The sequence below is a fragment of the Girardinichthys multiradiatus genome, chromosome 17, assembly GCF_021462225.1.
Source record: "Girardinichthys multiradiatus isolate DD_20200921_A chromosome 17, DD_fGirMul_XY1, whole genome shotgun sequence".
Classification (NCBI taxonomy): Eukaryota; Metazoa; Chordata; class Actinopteri; order Cyprinodontiformes; family Goodeidae; genus Girardinichthys; species Girardinichthys multiradiatus.
Window position 1 is genome coordinate 30285157 of NC_061809.1, and position 19300 is coordinate 30304456.

General features: G+C 44.8%; 3 protein-coding genes across 13 annotated transcripts in view; 1 reads left to right on the plus strand and 2 right to left on the minus strand.

The window, feature by feature from the left end:
* The window catches only part of LOC124882873 (filamin-C-like), a 69983-nt gene extending 66056 nt beyond the window's left edge, over positions 1–3927 (minus strand). For all 10 annotated transcript variants that reach the window (XM_047389499.1, XM_047389501.1, XM_047389497.1 and 7 more), the window contains exon 1: positions 1630–3927. In XM_047389499.1, the coding sequence (XP_047245455.1) occupies positions 1630–2014 (385 nt within the window). In that variant the 5' untranslated portion in view covers positions 2015–3927. The remainder of the gene's footprint in view (positions 1–1629) is intronic.
* Positions 3928–4077: 150 nt separating this feature from the next.
* Positions 4078–11834, minus strand: LOC124882877 (protein mono-ADP-ribosyltransferase PARP12-like). Its single transcript, XM_047389506.1, has 8 exons — positions 11373–11834; positions 10132–10267; positions 7963–8242; positions 7026–7118; positions 6762–6888; positions 6514–6682; positions 6319–6439; positions 4078–5031 (listed from the first exon to the last, which is right to left on the minus strand). Exons 1-8 carry the CDS (start codon positions 11687–11689, stop codon positions 4913–4915), a joined length of 1362 nt encoding a protein of 453 aa, XP_047245462.1. The 5' UTR covers positions 11690–11834; the 3' UTR covers positions 4078–4912.
* Positions 11835–12307: 473 nt separating this feature from the next.
* ovch1 (ovochymase 1) lies at positions 12308–18532 on the plus strand. 2 transcript variants are annotated; one of them, XM_047389504.1, is made up of 13 exons: positions 12308–12554; positions 13338–13433; positions 13534–13717; positions 13806–13881; positions 14010–14199; positions 14280–14419; positions 15829–15979; positions 16274–16312; positions 16401–16629; positions 16715–16872; positions 17150–17248; positions 18092–18225; positions 18358–18532. In XM_047389504.1, the coding sequence occupies exons 1-13, from the start codon at positions 12443–12445 to the stop codon at positions 18514–18516; spliced, it is 1767 nt and encodes a 588-aa protein (XP_047245460.1). In that variant the 5' UTR covers positions 12308–12442; the 3' UTR covers positions 18517–18532. The 2 variants fall into 2 exon arrangements, with proteins under 2 accessions (XP_047245460.1, XP_047245461.1); XM_047389505.1 differs by having other exon boundaries at positions 16407–16629.
* The last annotated feature ends 768 nt before the right edge of the window (positions 18533–19300 follow it).

Genomic DNA, 19300 nt, shown 5'->3' on the forward strand with positions numbered 1-19300 from the left:
TTGTTTTAGAAATAAACCATTCAGTAACAACACGGTGTTTTCTTGCTTTAATCACAGAGACTGAAACAGCTGAGTTGTTTGGATCAGGATTTGTTCTGATTCCGGAGGAAATTCTTATCACTTTATCACAATTGTATTTTTCAATAATTTTTCCTCGGGGAGGGGGGTCTGAGGGGTACATTGGGGCCTACAGCAGATCGTTGTCCCTGGGGCCCATCAGCAGCTGGGACCAGCCCTGCTGCATTCAGCTCTCACTGGTTTCCTCTCTGAGTCTATTTTCAGCAGCTGTCTGTGGAGATATGGAGGAGCTCAGCTGTCCTGCCATCAATCACCTCATACCCCCCTGCACCCCTCAGACCTGCAGGAGACTCCCAGCAGCTCAGCCTTTACTCACTGAAGCTTTAATGAATGAAACGTTCCAACCAGCAGCTACTGGTCCATCCTCTGCACCTGGAAACATCACCTGGGATGTTTGTATGGAGTTTCATGCTTCAGTCCGGTGTGAAGAGAGGAAGACCATCTACAGGTGATGCTGCAGGCAGGAAACCAACACAACGCTCAGCTGAAACTGCAACGCTTCTTTAAAACGTCACACACTCATGGAGAACGTCTCCAAGAACGCTAGAGTCTAACTGGCATCTTGCTTTTAGAGCTGACAGAGCACATCATCTCCAGAACTTCTTTTTCTCTGGAAACATCTCTAACCCTTGAAAAGCATCTTCTCTAGAGCTGCTGACCTCTACCTGCAATCGTCTATAAAGAACATGACCATCTAGAGCGATAAGGACATCTTCCAGGTCTCCTGAATTGTCCTAAAATCTGTTTAACTTCTCAGAGATGGAACATCTAATGAAAACTCCTTCCTGATCTTTTTGTTTTTCTGATAAAAACTTGAACTTGAAGTTCTCTGAGGAATTAAAACCTCAAAGCATTCATCTGCAGAACATCCAAGTTGACTCTTTTAAAAACCTTCACTGATATCCAAAAAACCTCAACCTGCCATTTAAGAACCCAAAGATCTTTAAAAGGTTCTGCATTTCATCCATAATTCCGTTTGAATAGCTCTAACATCAGTAGAAGTTTCTTTGTTCAAACAAGGATCTACAAGTCTGAGGGACATCCACAAAAATCTCCGCAAACGACGTCATGTTTCTATATTTCTTCTGATGGTCTGAACAATCCATCTAAAAGCTTCAGAGCATTTTAAAACAATCCAGAAGCTTCTGGAAGTTGTCTGAAATATCTCAGAGGATCTAAAACCTCCTTGTTGCCACCTCCGACGTACTCAGGTCCATGTATGTTGCTCCTCTAACTGGTCTGAAGACCCCAGGAACTGTAAGGACTGAGAAACATTTTGCTTTTCTAGAATGTCTTGCTCAATATTTTGGATCCAGATGAACTCTGAGTTAAGATGGGCTTCTATCTGCATCCTTACATCTATGAGGGAACTTCTGAAACAGCTTTAGTACCTTTTATTCTACCATTTAAAACTTCTTCATCAGTTTCAACCTTAAATAAAGTGACTTCACTCTTTGTAGACAACTTGTGGAACCATCAGTCAAGTTCCCTCACACCTGTCCTATCTGTCAGAACCACATGGAGCCCCCAGCCATGGGCAGAACCTCTTACCGATAGAGACCAGCTTGATGTGCTCCCTCTCCAGGAACTCCAGCGCGACAGAGACGTTCTCCAGCTTCATCTGGCGAAAGTTGGGTCTCAGGTGGTACTTCCTGTACATCTTCTTCTGGCTCAGCACCTCCAGCAGCCCAATCAGCTTCAGACCGTCGCTCAGGTCCTTCTGTAGATCCGCGATCCGCTTGTTGAGCACCTTCAGGTGCTCGTTGCACCACCTGGTAAAGGTGTTCTGCTGGATCTTCTTCCAGGGCGCGTCCTCGGCCAGGTCTTTCTCGGTGGCCGGCATCTCCTCCTCCTCCTCCTCCTCTTCCTCTGCGGGATCTGCGGGGCTGTGGAAGAAGAGCTGCTGCGGCTCCAGGAAGCTGCTGTTCTTCATCATGCTGCGCTCCTTTATATCGGAGGAACCGAAGAGAAGAGGAGGAGAATAAGAGGAGCGATAGGGGCAGAGCCAGGATCAGACAGTCCACAAACTGAAAGTAAAGTCCGCGGGGAGGATCCCAGAAAAGTTCGGGTTGATCCAGAGAAAGACGCGCCGACTGCGGGGCTGTGGCCCGGACTGACTGAGGCTGGGGCCCAGGGGACCTGGAGGTTTAAAGAGCTCAGCGTCACTCTGCTGGACTGCCAGGAATGACCCCCCACCATCACCAAATCCATCTGCGGGGAGGAGAGGGACCCTCCAATCCCACAGAGAGACCGAGGCTGCAGCTGATTGGTCCGCCTCTGGGCAGGGGGCGGGTCCAATCCTAACCCCCCAGACAGGAGCAGGACCCGCTCCTGGAGCTCCTCCGTCCTCTTGACGCCTCCGGATATTTTTAGAGCTTGTAAAAGCTGAGCAGGGGAACCAATAGGATCCCAGGAAAATGTCCAAATTGTGTCTTCTGACAGACACTAAAGAGAGAACAGAGGTGACAGCACGCAGATCCAAGAAAACATTTAATCAGTTTAAAACCTTTTGATTACATTTTTATTTCACACACTGTTAAAGATCAAAACAGTTTCCATGTTGAAACCGAAAAAGAAAATGAATTTAAACGTATTGAAGTTTGTGTAGTCGGAACCTGCGTGCAGCTGCAGCGCCATCTACTGGAACACGTTGAACACTACAACACAGGTGCCACATTTCCATTCAGATCAGATGTTTGTAATCAGGATAAGATCATCACTGGTGCTTCATGAGGTCATCAGATCTTAAGGGTCTGCTAACACCATGTTCCTCTTTCTCAGCGCCTCCTCTGGCTCCTTCTTCCCCTGCTCAGTTGATCCTGACAGGTTACTGGTCACGCCTGTCTACTGTCAGCCAATCAGAACACAGCTTTTCTCTGCTCTGAGTTTGATGATCAGATTAGTTCTTCCTCAGTCTGTGACCTTTACTGAACATCAGAACATCACAGCTTTATAATCCAGGAGGCCCGGTTCACCCAGGACACACCTAGACGGGCCAGTTAACCAACATACAGTTTTTAGATTGTGGGAGGAAGTTGGAGTATCCAGAGAGAGTCTATGCATGAACAGGGAGAACCTGTAAAAACACCTCTGCTGGGACCAGCCAGACATTCATGGTGGATGGCAGCAGTGCAGCAATACCTCTTCATATGGTTACTCTTATCCCAGTCTAACACCAGAACTGTCCAGTTCTTCACTTCCTCCAATCAGACATCCTGTTGAAACCTGGAATCTGAAACAGATTAAAATCAGAAGATGTGAGCTGTGTGTGAATAACACCCTCCTGGTCCCTGTGTATCAAAGGGAAGGTGGGGAATTACATGCACAACTATGGCAAACCCTTACACATACAATCTAGCAGAAGATTATCACTGTCAGATTTGCTGAAGAGCAGGCAGTCGTTTCCTTGGATCAGGTTACGTCCACCACATTAGAACTGGTTCACAAAACCCTAACAGGAGGAAATGTTCCACCACACGGTTCTCTGGTAATCTTTACATCATTAGAAAAGAAAATACACCCCTTTAAGTCCTAGTGTTCTATGCACTTTATGTGTATCAAGGGTTTTTGGGGTGCACTCAGTATATACTAAGCAAAGATTGAGTTAAAATAAAACTAAATGAGTGGAATATGTTCTGTGCTTTTTTCAACACTTGAGGGTGGTAAAAAAGAACTAATTAAAACCTTAAAATGGACAGATGTACTTTCTTTTCCGCAGTGAAAACGGTTAACTTCCACAATTTTATCCATCCTTTAGAAAGGACACCTGGACCACTGCCCACTTTAATAATGAGGTGGAGACGTGGACCTGGCCGTGGCTGAGTGAGAATTGACCAGTAGGGGGCGTCTCTCTCAGATGTGATGAGATCCAGCTAAAATTCTGGATTTCCAAATAAAACCCGACAGAACCACCATCATGGATGGAAACATTTCATTAAACTGGAGGAGTCTGAGCAGTTAAACTCACTCTGCCTGAAAAAAATCAGTCAAAACACGATAGAAAACCAAAGGTTTTACTCAATAATAAGGTGAGAAATTTACAACAAATCATTGGATGTTTGATACATGAGGATGAGCCATCCATGTTCATATCAAACATGTTACAGAAACCGGCTCTGACATAACAGAATAACATAAAAGCTTCTGAAAGTGCAAACAGCAAGAAAAATCTATTTTTCATGAAAAAATACAAAATAATGCTAAAAAATAGCAGACAGCAGCATCTAGTCCATCCAGTGCAATATCAGCTGTAAGTAATGCCACTTGAGGTAATGAAACATCATGCAAAAATATTTATTATTAACACCAGTCTTTAGGTTCAGTCTGGAAGAACTTTTCTTTTTAATCCATTTTCTGAGCAAACTAAATGTTTCCTGCTTCAGCAACTCGTCAGTGCTTTCTACACAACATGCCTAGTTCCAGATATGAGCCCGTCTCTCTTCATGCTTTCTGATGAATCATTAGTTATCTGAGTCCTTTAAATGATGGAGACCAGCTCAGCCTGTGTTCTACAACCACCGGCACAAACCAGATGATTCAAACACTAAGCTGAGATGCCAGTTGCTGCTGAGGAGAAGAGACAGCTCAACATGCAAGAAAAAGATTTCAATAAGCTTTTGCTCTAATTGAAGATAACTGGTGAGGCTAAATCTAAATGCCAAGAGCTTTTCTGCAACTAAAAACAACAAAAACGGAATCCACCTGATTATGAACAGGAGGTAAGCTTCCTGTTTGGTGGTGTCAAATATGTTTGATTGTCATATGGAGCTGCAGACTCTGTCCATCTGATCCATGGTTACAGACAACCTGAAACCAGAAACCACAGGAAAGGCAATTATCCGGAACACTTCCGCGGATTAGCCACCAGTTTGTCCACCTCAGCCTTGGAGACGAAGCGGGGACGGCGGCAGACTCTCCGTTTTGTTTTTTGTTTGGGATTCCTCTGGTACATGTCTGCAGAGTGGAGGACAGAAACCATCAGCACCTCTCTAATAACAAACACTAGTGTTCTTCAAGGACTTGTGTTAGGGTCCTTTTTATTGTAACCCATCTAAAGGATTAAGACAAAATATGTTTATATGCTGATGATACTTTTATTTATAAAACAGTTTCTTATTTGAATTCAACTGCAAAAATGAAAAAAATGTCCTGAATCCATCAATCCATCTATCAATCCATCTATCCATCCATCCATCCATCCATCTTCAAATTCCCAACTGTTGTGTTCCTAAATCAGCCATAAAATATAACCTCTCCAGTAAATCCTGTGTCTGGCTTTTGCCAGTGGGACATAACCCAAACACCTCCCTAGAAGCAAATCCAGAAGGCATCTTCACCAGATGCCTAAACCACCTTGAGATGCTCATTTCGATGTGGAGCAGCAGCGACTCTCCTTTGAGTTCCTTACTGTGTTCCTGAGGACACCGGACAGCCTACCTGCAGAGGGAGCTCTTTTCATGCGGCCGGTATTTAAAATATTATTTGTCTTTAGTCAAAGATCCCAAGGATAGGTGAGGGTCGGAACACAAAGTGAGTCTACATCTCATTGAAAATGAGTCTGAATTATTACTAGTAGGACAAACCAAGCACTCACTGCTGTTGTTCCGTGACCAAATGGTCCTGAGAAGAGGGCCCTAAAATCTTATGCTTCTGAGTTACCCCTGGTACACCCTTGTTTGCTCTCTCCAAGTCATTACATGCAAGAAGACCTGAACTCTTGGCTTTAAACCTTAAAGATGCCTTTTATATTTCTGTTGGGGTCGTCTGGACCTCTAATACTTCAACAACAAGGCCTCCTCAGATTTAATAGAAACTACATATTAAACAACGTGCTGAGGGGCGTGGTGGTAGCACAATGCTAAAGTGTGCAACACATAAACAGAGGCTACAGTCCTCGATACGCCGTCAAGTGTTCGAGTCTCGGCTCGTTGATCTTTGCCACTTTGTCTTCCCCTGATTCTCTTCAGCCCATTTTCTGTCGGTCAACTCATAAAATAAAGATCACTAGTGCCACAAAAATAAAAAATAAAGAATATGTTCTGAATGTCAGGACATGTCATGAAAATGAAAACACTTGATTATGTTAAACCTCCTCTGAACATTTGGACGGACCTTAGAATCATCAGTCTTTACATGTTTCCTTTATTTTGAGTAAAACTGGGATAACTGGTCCAGACTCAATGATCCAGACTACCTAAAGAGGCTGATCCAGGTGTGATAGGAGTGGACTGATAATGGTACCTTTGAAGGAAACAACATAAACCCTCCGGCCCTTTATCACTTCAACTTCAGCCTTTTTTCCAGACAGAAAGGCTTCCTCTAAAGTCTGGGATGTCACTGACGTTGATAGCTGCTTCTCTTCCTGACGGAACATTAACATGATATTACAATCTGAGAGTATTTTGAGATCCTCCCAGAACCTTTAGATTAACTCACCAGCTGTCCATACTTCACCCAGTCCCCCTGGTCCCCCTTGTAGTACCACAACCACTGAGTCGTAAGACTGTAGTGAGGCGGCTTCATCACTGAGGAGACCGTGGAGAGGCGGCGGACGGGCATTGACTCCAATGTCATTGTCACAAAGTCCACCTGCTGATAATCTGAGCTGAAGAACAAGAGAAGAGATTTTCAGAAAATGACCTCATGAACCCCAAACTGACCTCAGGTGAGCTGTCATGCCTCACCTGCAGGTACTTGCAGGGTTGCAGTAATCCTGTTCAATCTCCTCCATGTTCTCCAGATCTGACCAGTTGGTGCCGTCATAGACCTCCCACTTATAAGGAAGGTGGAAGTGAACCCGGCGGCAGTTTTCTACACAAAAAACTCGACATAAAACCTGCAGAACTTCTAAACGTATACTCGGCCGCCCCCTACAGGACGAGCTGTGCAGCTACACCAACAACATGCATGCTTCGGTTTGGTGAATGAGATGTTAGAAGTAAACTCACGTTGGAACCTGCAGCTGTTCCTGATGAAGTACAGACAGATTTCCTCAGTCTCGTCTGTCTGAGCTGCTTTACAGAACCAAGCAGCATCTGTGTCTGAGAGACAAAAACACAAAGAACATCTTCTCACCTGACAGGAACCGTCAAAAACAACCAGAGAGGAAATAAATCATCATATTTATTCCAGGACAGGTAGCTATTTTTTTATACAACTATTTTCTCATAGCTATCAGAAGAGACTATGGTAATGTTGATTTTAATTTAAATTTTTATCCCATTTTATGAGAGAATACTTTTTTTTTCTTATATGTTCTTTGGTGATTTACAATTTTTAGATTATTTTCTATACAGAACAACAGGCCTGTATTTATAGTATATACTGTCAACCTTCTTGAAATAGACCTACTTGATCATATGCACAAATAATATTTTCTAGTACGACGTGTTTGTGAGGTGCACAGTGGCGCAGTTGGTAGTCCTGTTGCCTTGCAGCAAGAAGGTCCTGGGTTCGACGCCGGGCCGGGGGTCTTTCTGCATGGAGTTTGCATGTTCTCCCCGTGCATGCGTGGGTTCTCACAGTCCAAAGACATGCCTGTTAGGTTAATTGGTCTCTTGTTTGTCCAGGGTGTACCCTGCCTCTTGCCCATAGACAGCTTCCCCACAATGGGATAAGCAGTAGAAAATGCCTGATTGACAATTTTTTGTAGGCACTTTATTTATTTACCCAGTTATTAACATTTCGTCATATCTGTGCAGCAGCTCTCTGATGTTCTGTCTGGTTTACGTTATGTTGCATTTTTGTCATTTCTATGTTCGTTTCTCTGTTCGTCTCTGTTTCGGTAACGCTGCAGAATGTTTGTCTCCTGATAAAAATTCGAAGGTCTGACTAATGTTGAATCAGATTGAGTTTGCATGTGTGAGAGTATATTTTTCAGCTCACTGTCTGCAGCAGGTGATGCAGTTCCAGGTGATGCAGCAGCGGCTCTGAGGTATTGGATGTTCCTGTAGATAATCGACAGGTCTTTGATGATGTCCCTGCTCACCCCTCTCTCCTCCAGGATCCTCTGACCGTGCCGGTCGATAGCGTGCTGTCGCTTGCACTTGTGTCCGAACATGCAGTCTCCCTGAACGAAGTGCTGACACAGGTGAACTTTGGTGCAGGAATCCTGGAAGCTGCAGCAGCCATGAGGAGCTGAGCCTTTGTTGTAGTGGAAACACACCTGAGGAACACCCAGCAGGAATCTTCCATCAGTTCTCTCTGATAAATGGTAAATGGCCTGCAGTTGTATAGCGCCTTACTAAGTTCCCAGAGACCCCAAAGAGCTTTACACTGCATTCAGTCATTCACACATTCATCCACATTGTAGACAGAAGTGAGGCTGCCATACAATCAGCGCCACTGTGTCCTCTGACCACCATCATCAGGCAAAGTGGGTGAAGGGTCTTGCCCAAGGACACAACAACTGAGACAGGGGTTCGAACAGACAACTCATCAGTTACATGACGAACCCCTACCACTGCTGCCAACATCACTCAGTTCAGTTCAGCTGCATAAATCCAATAAGGAAACCAGGCAATAATGATTTTAATATAGAATGTGACAATGACAAGTTTTACTTTACCTCCAGAGGATGCATTGGGTGATACAAACTTAGTTTATTTCTTTATTATTTGATGCGATTTTTGAAACATTTCTTCTTATCTTGCATTCTCTCTGTTTTGCTTTCAGCTGTAAACTTGAACAATTTCTTTCCTGTTTTCTCAGATCAGTCAGATCTTCATCATGTCTTCCTCCATCCCATCCAGGCACAGCAGGAGTTAAACTGGTGCAACTGGTTCCAGTCAGCCAAAACACAAACATAAAAACTCTTTGAAACATCAGAAAATGAAAACTGGCAGCCAGTTGCCAGATCAGGAGTTTGATTCCTGAACGTCTCCAAACGTGTTGGAAATTGTCTGATTTTGGTCAGAAGAATCTTCATTTTTTGGCCACATTTCAACAGTTTGAACTCTGACCTGAACAGACTAGCTCTCTGGGAAGTCCTCAGAGATAAACTGAGGTGAACAATGATGGAAACAGAAAGACAGCCAGCCCAGGTCGGAGATTTTTAAAATAAAACGGGAAATGTGAGTAAATAAATCAAGTGATGGTGTAGATCCTCAATTATCCGGACAAGTGCTCTGGTAGAAGGTAACTGGATGTCTCGTTTCTCCTCTTATCTAAAAAGCTTGTTCAGACCTGAAACCAACACTAACAGGGGAGGTGGCTTTTGGTTTTATCTTTCTAACACTGCAGGCCTGGCTTATCTTCCCAGGCGGTTTCTCAGTGATTCACACCTTGGGACATGTGACCTCAACATTAGTGTCTTTAACAGCCCTAATAGTGTGATTGTTCTGCTACAACTTATAAGCTCGTTACTTCCAACCACGTTCAGAACTGAAGAAGCCTTTTGGATGAGAGGCGAAACATCTTCAAGAAATAGGAGAAGACCTCCAGTTGTCTTCTACTGAAGCTTGAGTGGAACAATTACTGCAAGGAGAGGCTCATACACCAGGAGTAAGATTCAAGAGGAGCCCTGTCTGGAGCTCCTCTAGGAGCGGAAACACGTCACGTGATGAGGAGCTGGAGCATTTTGATCTGTCTGATCATTTCCATCTGAAGAACCACACAAACACATTTCTGTTTTACTTCCTCGCTGCTAATGCCATGTCTCGTTGATGTTCTTTCTACATCATCTTCCTTCTCCTGGATGCAACAGCACACCAAACTGTCCTGGTTGTAAAGGATGGACCAGAGGTCTACTTGGGATGGTGGACCTTTGGTAAAGCTGGACACACAGTCAAACTATCCTCCGTTGGTGACATCTGTCTATGATCACTGGAATCTTCTCAGATCCTGCACTGGTTCTAACATCAGGTCCCCATCACAGGTCTCCATGTAAAGCAGTTTACAGCCAGGTCAGTTCTGTAAACCGGATCAGAACAGGACCAAAGACATACCCAAACATGTATGTAGGGTGCCCTGAGATGATCTGAGGTTTTCTGAATCTCAGCGACAGGAGGTGTGTGAGCCACCTGAGCTGGCAGGTGACGTAGGTGTGGAGGTTACCTCAGGCAGCAGCTGCGGGTCGTTCTGCAGCAGCAGCAGGAACAGCTCATTGTCCTTCAGCTCGTGCAGTGTGCACTCTCTCAGTAATGCAAAATTATGAGCTGAGTGGACATCGTGGGATAGTTTACATAGCTTCCTGTGGAGAAGAAAGACAACATTAATGAACTAGAAGCCACAAAACATCCAGTTTTATTTAACTGAAGCAATCTGGCAGGAAACATCAATCATCACAGTCACCAGATCTCAGTTGAACCTTTTAGTTATAATTATTCCTGGATGATCCGATCATGGTGAAGATAAAAATATACCCTGGATTTGAATAAAACACATGTATACAAGTCACTAATCGAACAAACAAACAAATAAATAAACCATTTTATGAATAAATGAATAAATAAAATGTATTATTAAGTAATAAGTTAATTTATTTATTTTTAACAAACTGATTAGTTAAGTAAATAAAAAAATGGAGAGGATTGAAGACTTAGAAATTAAGTTCCGCTGTTTTACCGCCAGATGGAGACATTTATGGAGTTTAACTTCTCTGCTTTTATTTTTGCTTACGCAGATATTCAGGGTACACTTCCGTCCCGATGCTATAAATAACAACATGAGGTTAAACCCAGAGAGAAGATTCACATTTTAAAGATGTGAATATAAGAAGTCGAAAGGTTCTGTTAGAACCCGATGTGAGCTGCGTTTCTTTAATTCAAATTCATTTATTTTATTTAAACCGGATTTTGTGGGTTTGTTTGGTCTCAGTCCAAACAGGATGCTTGCTTTCTAGTTTCGTTTCTCCTGAAACTCAAACTCAGCTGAATGCTCTTTCTTTCGTGACGTCAGAGTGATGTCAGAGCTTTAAAATTGTTCTGTTTTATAAAGCGTGTAGAGATCTTCGGTCAGGTTTATGGAGCTGGTCTCCTGCTGGGAACTCAGGACAGAATCCCTGTTTTTATTGGTTGAAACCTTTGAAATCATCGGAACCAATTAACAGAAACTTGGTGTAATTTTTAATGTGTTGGAGCGAAGCTCAACTTCTCAGCTCTTAACTCAGTTCCTTAACTTCCACTTTACCTCCTCACAGACGCACTGACTCACTGTATCAGTCCGCGGCGGAGGGGAAATAGTCCCGGAACGCCCTTCTAATCTTTCCTCGGAATTTAATCTGATTCATCAATCAATTAGGAGTTTTACGTTTCTCAGTTTCGTTAAAGTTTTTAGTTCCTGTGTGCGCGGCTCACCTGCCCTTTCCGAACCTGCAGTTCCCAAAGACGTAGAACTTGCAGAGGTGCAGCTGCTGACAGCTTCCTTCGCACCGATCTCCCCGGCTGTAAGTCCTGCAGAGCCGCAGGGAGGTACGGCCCACCACCGTGTAGGACTTCCCCTCGGGGACCAGCAGAAAGCGCTGCGGACAGCCCTGGATGATGTAGATGAAGTCTCCATCTGAGAGTCGGCAGCGATCCTGCAGATGTTGCTGCAGCTGCTGCAGATGCATGGACCCCCTGCTGTCACACAGGCAGCTGGTGGCCTGGTGGATCACTGAGCTGATGGACGACATGCTGCCTCATCTGCGGATACAGAGAGACTGACGGCCGAGAGGAGAGTCATGGCTATGGAGGAGGTGCTGAGAGCAGGGGAGGAGCAACAGGTGCAGATGTTCTCCGCCCTCCTATACCTACACAACTCGGAATCTGTGAGAACCAAAGTTTGTTGAAGCAGCGCAAGTTGTCGATGTCCTGAAGAAGAGCTGCAGCTGCAAGATTCCAGTGGACCTGGTTACTGAATGTTAACAAATCAGAAACACAGCTGTGGTCCATCCATCCATCCATCCTCCTGAAGGGTACCTAGGTGTTCCTAGACCAGAGTGATGTAAACTGGCCACTTTATTAGGTACACCTTTTCAACAAACAGAAACAGTGAATCAGCCAATCACAGGGCAGTAATAAGCATTTACGAATCTAGTCGGTGAAGACAATGAGCTGAAGTTCAAACTGAGCATCAGAAAGAGGAAGAAGGTGGATTTAGGTGACTTTGACTGTGGCCTGATTGTTGGTACTAGACAGGATGTTCTGAGTACTTGCTGGTCCATTGGGATTTTCATCCAACAACCATCTCTCAGAACCGGACAGGATGGGAGAACATTTTCTGACTCTTTGACCTGAAAGGTCCAGTTTGGCTTTTGCAGATGGTTTTCAGCCCAGCCTCCAGTCCATGTCCTAGTCCTGATCCTGGATCAGAGACTCCACTCTGGCTGCTGCTGCTGCTGCAGGTGTGTCCAATCAGACAGGTGTGTGTGTGTGGGAGCTGACTGATGAAGCTGCAGCTCTGCAGCTCTCAGTGGACGGATCCTGCAGCTGGACTGGCAGACATGCTGCTCTGTGTCTCCTACCTTCTGTTGCTTTGGGTGGTCTCTCTTCAGACAGGTAAGAAACACCTGAATGTTCCCCTGTTTCTGTGCAGATGGGTTCAAACCATCAAGCAGAACATGGGACAGCTGGATTTGATCTTTTTCTTTTTTCTGAGGATCAACAGGTTGTATTAACTTTGAGCTCTTTGTTCTCCAAAGTCTGAAAAGGTAAAAACACATTAATCCAGGTTAGAACCTCCTCCTGGCTTTAGGCCCAGGATCTACTGACCTGGATGTGTTTGATGAGAAACAATTTGAAATATCTTCTTGTTTAACCTGGTAGAACATTTAAAGATGGCAGAGATGCAATGAAATAAAACACAAAGCCAAGAAAACCAAAATGAGCAGCTCCATGATCTCTACCCAGAACTCAAAGTTCCTGGTTCCTGCTGTAGAAATGAACTGAGGTCTTATGAAGGTTCTTGCAGATGAGGAGCAGCTACATCTCCTCAGCGGAGTCAGTGTTTAGACTATGCAGACTGGTTCTTGGTTGAGCTTTTTGCTCCTTGTAATGACATCTGGGGTTTAACGTTGAATCAGTCAATTAGACAGTTTGGATTCTGGATTCCTGAACTTCTTCAGTGGGTGTGGAGGATCCAAATAGAATGGATCATAGCTGGTTCTGACTTCTGCTGATGGTAAATGAGCTGCAGGTTCATTCATTCTTCTCAGAGCTGACCTAATTCAACAAACCAATTTGGGTCAGACTAAAAGAACTGCTACAATCAGAACACTGACGCATTAAGTGTTTTTAAAATGATAAAAATGTTCTGAGATGATGATTGGATTGTTTCTTCAGATGGAAACCAGAATCAGACCCAGAATCTGCTGAATGTGACTCTGAATGAAACTCTACAAGAACACTCGACCTTCTCTGCATGGTTTGGTTTTAGTGGTGAGTCATAGATGCTAGAGAAACATAACCGGACCTGATCTGTTGTTCTCACCTTTTAGAAGTTGTTCTCCTGCTCTTCTCTTTCTTCAACCCTTCTCAGATGTTGCAGGCCTGCGCTCCTTCCCCGCTGAGCTGGATGTGCAGACCAGGATCATCGGGGGCCAGGAGGCATGGGCCAACTCCTGGCCCTGGCAGGTCTCCCTTCAGTTCTCATCCATGCCGGTCTGTGGCGGCGCCATCATTGGGCCACAGTGGGTCGTCTCAGCTGCCCACTGCTTCAGAAGGTCAGAGGTTAAGTTGGATCTTAAATGGGGAACTTGTGTTCTTCGTGATTTTTGTATTCAAATGCTGTTCAAGCTGACATTTCCACAGGTACAACAAAGAATCTCTCTGGAAGGTTCTGGCAGGAAAACATGACCTGGATAGGCCTGGCGAGCCAGGAGAGCAGGTAAACTGGGGTCCAAGGACCAGATCTTCCTTCAACATTCATAGCTATCTTGGTCTGAACTCTTTGCTCTCTATGAGGCAGAACTATCAACATGACCTTGCCCAGACTATCTTCTTCTTTCTGCTAAGCTGGTGGGAATCTCACGGATCATCAGCCACCAAGAGTACGACACCTGGACCAAAGACAGCGATGTGGCTCTGCTGAAGCTCAAGCGTCCTCTAGTTTTCAACGACTTCGTCAGACCCATCAACATCTGGATGGCCCCATTGCCTGAGATGATGAAGTGCACCATCACTGGATGGGGGTCCACACAAGAAAGTCAGTAAAGGGGAGATTTGTAGGAAACTGTAGATGCAGAGGAATACTTGAGAAATCTGAGACTTGTGTTTTATCTGCAGATGGTCCTCGGGTCAACAGACTGCAAGAGGTGAATGTCAGCCTTCTGGCATCAGATGTCTGTAATGAGTACTACAACGGCAGAGTCCGCTCGTCCATGTTCTGTGCTGGGAAGGATGAAGGCGGGATGGATGCCTGTCAGGTAGACTTAGAACTGGATTTGGATCTTGGTTCTCCTGTATCTTTTAGCTGTTTTGAACTTTGATCATTGTCTTACCTTTTCTGTGTCAGTCTTACGTTCATTCCCTGTGTGGCTATGAGAATCAATGATCTTCTCATTCGGTGGTCGTCCTGATTTATGTCTGAATTACAAATGCAGAGAACAGTTTTTTTTTTTTTTAATCCATCGTTGGTCTAGTTTTCCTCTCGTTGGTTCCATCATCCAGTTGTTGTCGACGTCATTCCATCTAGTGTCTCCTCACTGCCGTCATTCTGCTCAGTCTGTAGCAGTGTTGCATCTTCTCATGCATCTCATGGATGATCAGTGGAAACAGTGTGCACCTCCTCTCAGCTGTGAATACCTACCTAAATGTGATTTCTTAGTTTTCTATTTGTAATAAATTAGCAACAATCTGGAAAAAACTTCTTTCACATTGTCACAGCGGGGTGTTGTGTGGAGAATGTTGGGGAAAGAGATTAATTTGATTCCATTTGGAAAAGGCTGGAACAGAACTAAATGTGGAAAACGTGCAGAGCTGTCAATACTTTCTAGATGCTCTCTAGTACCTTAAGTCAACGCCATTGACTGTCCACTGTCTCTACATGCTCATCCAGGAGGAGTGAATGCTGCAAGTCACTGACTGGATGCAATCTGCTGGGTTTCCTTAGATAGAAAAACAATTTGAATAATGAACTGAATCTGACTGAACTGTTTGATAGTTGGGATTAATTGAAATGTAAGAACCTGACTTGGAACCTGTATGATTGATTGAATTGACTTTGTAAAGAGCCTTGAGATGACGTGTTGTGAACTGGTGCCAAGGGAAGAAACCGGATTAAATTGCTGGTATGCCCCCTTTACTCTGGATAAAGAACCTTACAGTTCAGCCAGAAAATGGATGGTCTTTGCAGGGTCTTGGTGAGGCCTTCAGTGGTGAATTATGAAAACCATGTGATGAAGAGAGGTTTTAGATGGTTTAAGCATGCACAAAACGTCTGTAGTGAAGTCATGGTAGTATATCATGTTAGTAGCATTGGTTGTCTTGGGCACTGTAGCTGAAGATCTGTGGAGAGGGTTGAGGTCACAGACGTCTGGAGTTTAAAATGGGATGGGGCTCATGTCTGGGCAGAGACCTGATCATGTGAGGGTGGACATGAGTGGCTAATGTAAAAGCTACTGTGGTAGAAAGAATATAGAGGGTATCATGACTATCTTCACTCACCATTGCCTTCAACCTACATCCCCAGCAGCAGTGGGACACATAGAAACTTTGTGTGTGAACCTTGAGCTGGGATTGGGTCGGCCTAGTGCGGTCAAACTGAAAATCATTAGAGGTCTGGTCTAATGAACCTTCTATCTTTGTGAATTATCTTGTCCTGTCTGGATCTCAGGGGGACTCTGGAGGTCCACTGTCCTGCTTCACTGGAACCAGACATGAGCTAGCTGGTTTGGTCAGTTGGGGAGTTGGTTGTGGTCGAGCAAAGAAACCAGGAGTCTACACCAAAGTCCAGCAGTACGTTGAGTGGATCTCTGGCATACTAAGTGAGTTTGGGATTAATCTGACACACGAGCTTCTTTCCCACCTGGAGAAGGTAAATGATAAATGGACTGAACTTATATAGCGCCTTTTCAGTCATACAGACCCGCTCAAAGCGCTTTACACTAGAGCCACATTCACCCAGTCGCACTCACTAACGCTCACACATTCATACACCGATACACAGATCGGTAGGCAACTTGAGGTTAAGTGCCTTGCCCAGGGGCACATCGACATATGGCAGGAGCCACAGTCGCCTGGTCTGTTCTCACTGTAACATTTTGTTCTCGTCTATTCAGATGATAACAGGATGTATGATGATGGCCCCACAGTGGAGGGTATGTTTCTTCAATGCAGAGATGTTTTGGAGTCTTATAAAACCCATTTATCTTGTCTAACATTCTGACCCGTCTTTGATCACCTGAGCCACAGAGGAGAGGTGTGGTAAGCAGCGTATCTCCAGCTGTGATCAGGCTCCACGCACAGTTGGGATCGCTGTGTCCCAGAAAGGGAGGGTCGGTGTGGAGAACGTGACTGAGTCCTGTTCTTTCTTCTGGCCATGGATGGTCAGCCTGCAGTCCAACAGACGGCACTACTGCAGTGGAGTGCTGATCCACCACCGCTGGGTGGTCACACCCAAACACTGCAGTGTCAGGTGAAACCTCTGACCATGATGCTCCTCAGTTAACCTTCACCTCCACTGCAGGAACCATTCAGACCTGACTTTGTTTTCTAAACAGTGCAAAAGAAGATGTGGTTGTTCTTGGAGTTCATGATCTCAGGCAGAAGTCGACCCAAACCATTCTGGTGGATGAGGTCTTCAGCCCTATGCATGATGCTAGTTTCCCTCCTCAGTCAGACCTGTCGCTGCTCCGCCTCAGTGTCTCTGCCAGATATGGTAAGAAGCAGCTCTGTGATGGCAGAAGATCCAAACCTATCTGCAAGATGTTCTGATGATGAGAACCAGCAAGGTTGATGGTCTCCAGTCTCTCTGCAGGAAAGTCCGGTACTGTGCTGGGACTTAAAAGTAACACTGGAGAAACTGCTAAAGACAACCACCAAACTGGTTCTCCAGTCAGTTCAAGCAGGAGGTTTTGCTCTTCAGGCCTCACTTGTACTTCAGCTCTATGTTCAGACAGCAACTGAATTAAAATGTCCCATGGTTCTTTCTCAAGGTCCAAAAGTGTCTCCGATATGTGTTCCTGAGGAAGATGAGGAGTTGGACGACAGCTGGTCCTGTTTCACAGCTGGATGGGGCCAGACTGAAGCTGTAGGTAAGATCCACATCATGGTTCTGTAGAGAAGAGAACATCTGCTGTTCTGTTTGAATAGAAGAAAACTGGAATATTTCAGCTGTCTCAAAAGTGGCTTAAGTTTGGTACCGAACATTTCTGGAGGTACAGTTCCATCTATGGTTCAATTCTCACCTATGGATGGCCTGGTGGAAAATTACTGAAAGAACATCTGAATTCTTTAAGACCTGGGAAGAGATGGAGAGTGTTGATGGAAAGACGAACATGGATTAGGATGGATGATCACTAGGTGTTGCTGGACATTCAGTTCCTTCAGAGTTCTGTGTGTCTCAGGTCTCATTTCAGTGGGATCATCTTAATCAGAGGAACCAACTCAGCTGACTTCGCTGAACCTCTATGGCAGAACCCAGCAACCCTTCAGAAGAAGTGCCTCTAACTTTCTTGTAATCAGGATCTGGTTCTTCCAGTCATGGTCCAAATCTCAGCACCATAGGTAGAGGGTTAGTGTAGATGAAGCAGTAAATCTAGAGCTTCACAGACAGGAGGAAGTCCCCTGTCACTGCAGACAAAGCTCTGATCCATCTCCAGCTCCATCCTGACATCATTCAGGAAGTCTTCAGGCAGAGACTCGCCCCTGGCATGGTGGAATCCACAGTTTAGTCATTAGCATGGAAATAAATAAATAACTCCTGGTTGGCTCATTTTGAACCTTGATGAGAAGCAGCTGTTTCTTTGCTTTCTTTTGTAGTCTGCATTAGTCCTGCTCTTTCCTGACCAAGCTTAAAGTTGTCCATCTGCCCTTTAAAGGGGAAACCTCCTGGATCTGATGAGCCATTACCTTTTTCTACTTCATTTGTTCCACAGAGGAGATAAATCCCAACAGTCTGCATCACGCTGGACTGACCCTGGTCAACCAAACCACCTGCGTTCAGAAGTGGGGAGACCTTATCAGCGAGGATCACATCTGTTCACATCCTGCGGGCTCAGCTTCCTGCATGGTAACTTCAGCCTTCAGGGGGAATCTCGTATACGATGTTGAACGTTAGACTGGAAAGCATTAGTGTAACAGTAGATCCAGGGAGGTTAACCCCAAAGGCCTGGCATCTCTTAGACCTTTATTCTCTCTGCAGGGAGACTCTGGAGCTCCGTTGTTCTGTCGGAAACGTGATGCCTACTTCCTGTTCGGTGTGGTCACATGGGGCAGCCGGCGGTGCAGTGCAGACAAACCGGCAATCTTTACCAGACTCTCAGACTACCGTTCATGGATTGATGACGTGACAGAACAATAAAGATGTTTGACTTGAAGCTGAAATCTGAGACATTTTCATTCATAATGGCAACAAATGAATTTATTCAATTCCACGAGAACACAGATGAACCTCAGCATTCCTTCCTGCTGGTGATTGAAGGTCATGAAGAATCAGAGCTCTGCAGGTTGGAGGCTTTTACACGACTTATAGCCGCCTTGCTTCTGTACTGCTGATCTCTAGGCTTGAAACTAAATGGACAAAATCTGTAGTTGAACCAGTTGATTAGATGTTTTTAAAGGTTCAGCCTCATGGAAGTACATTTGATGAAAGACAGGTGTGTTAAGATGGCTAGAATGGTGTGACATGATGTAACTGCATCGGCTGCATGCTTGCTAAACTGCATTTATTGCGTGACAGAATCCATGCCTGGACAAAGGGGGAGAGGATTGGACCAATGAAGCTGTGAGGAGTAGAGGTGCTGAAGGTGGATGAGTTTAAGGATCTGGGCCAGTATTCCCAAACAACCCCAAAACTAAGAGTAGCTCCTAGTGACGGCATTCTGGAAAAAATCTTTGAATTTCCCCTCGGTTAGACAAGTTATTCACAAAGCATCTTAGGCCTTCAGAGAGCTCCTAACATGAGATGTTCATAGCAGTGAGGAGGACCTTTAGTGAGCCTAAGTGTCTTAAGCTGAGAAAATGGAGGAAAGACTGATAGAAAGGAGAGATATTCTCCTCCAATGAATAGTGAATTAATAAAACGCTACCGGCTCGTGCATTAGACTTGGATCTGAAATGGACTCTTCTTGCTGCTGTTTTAGGTT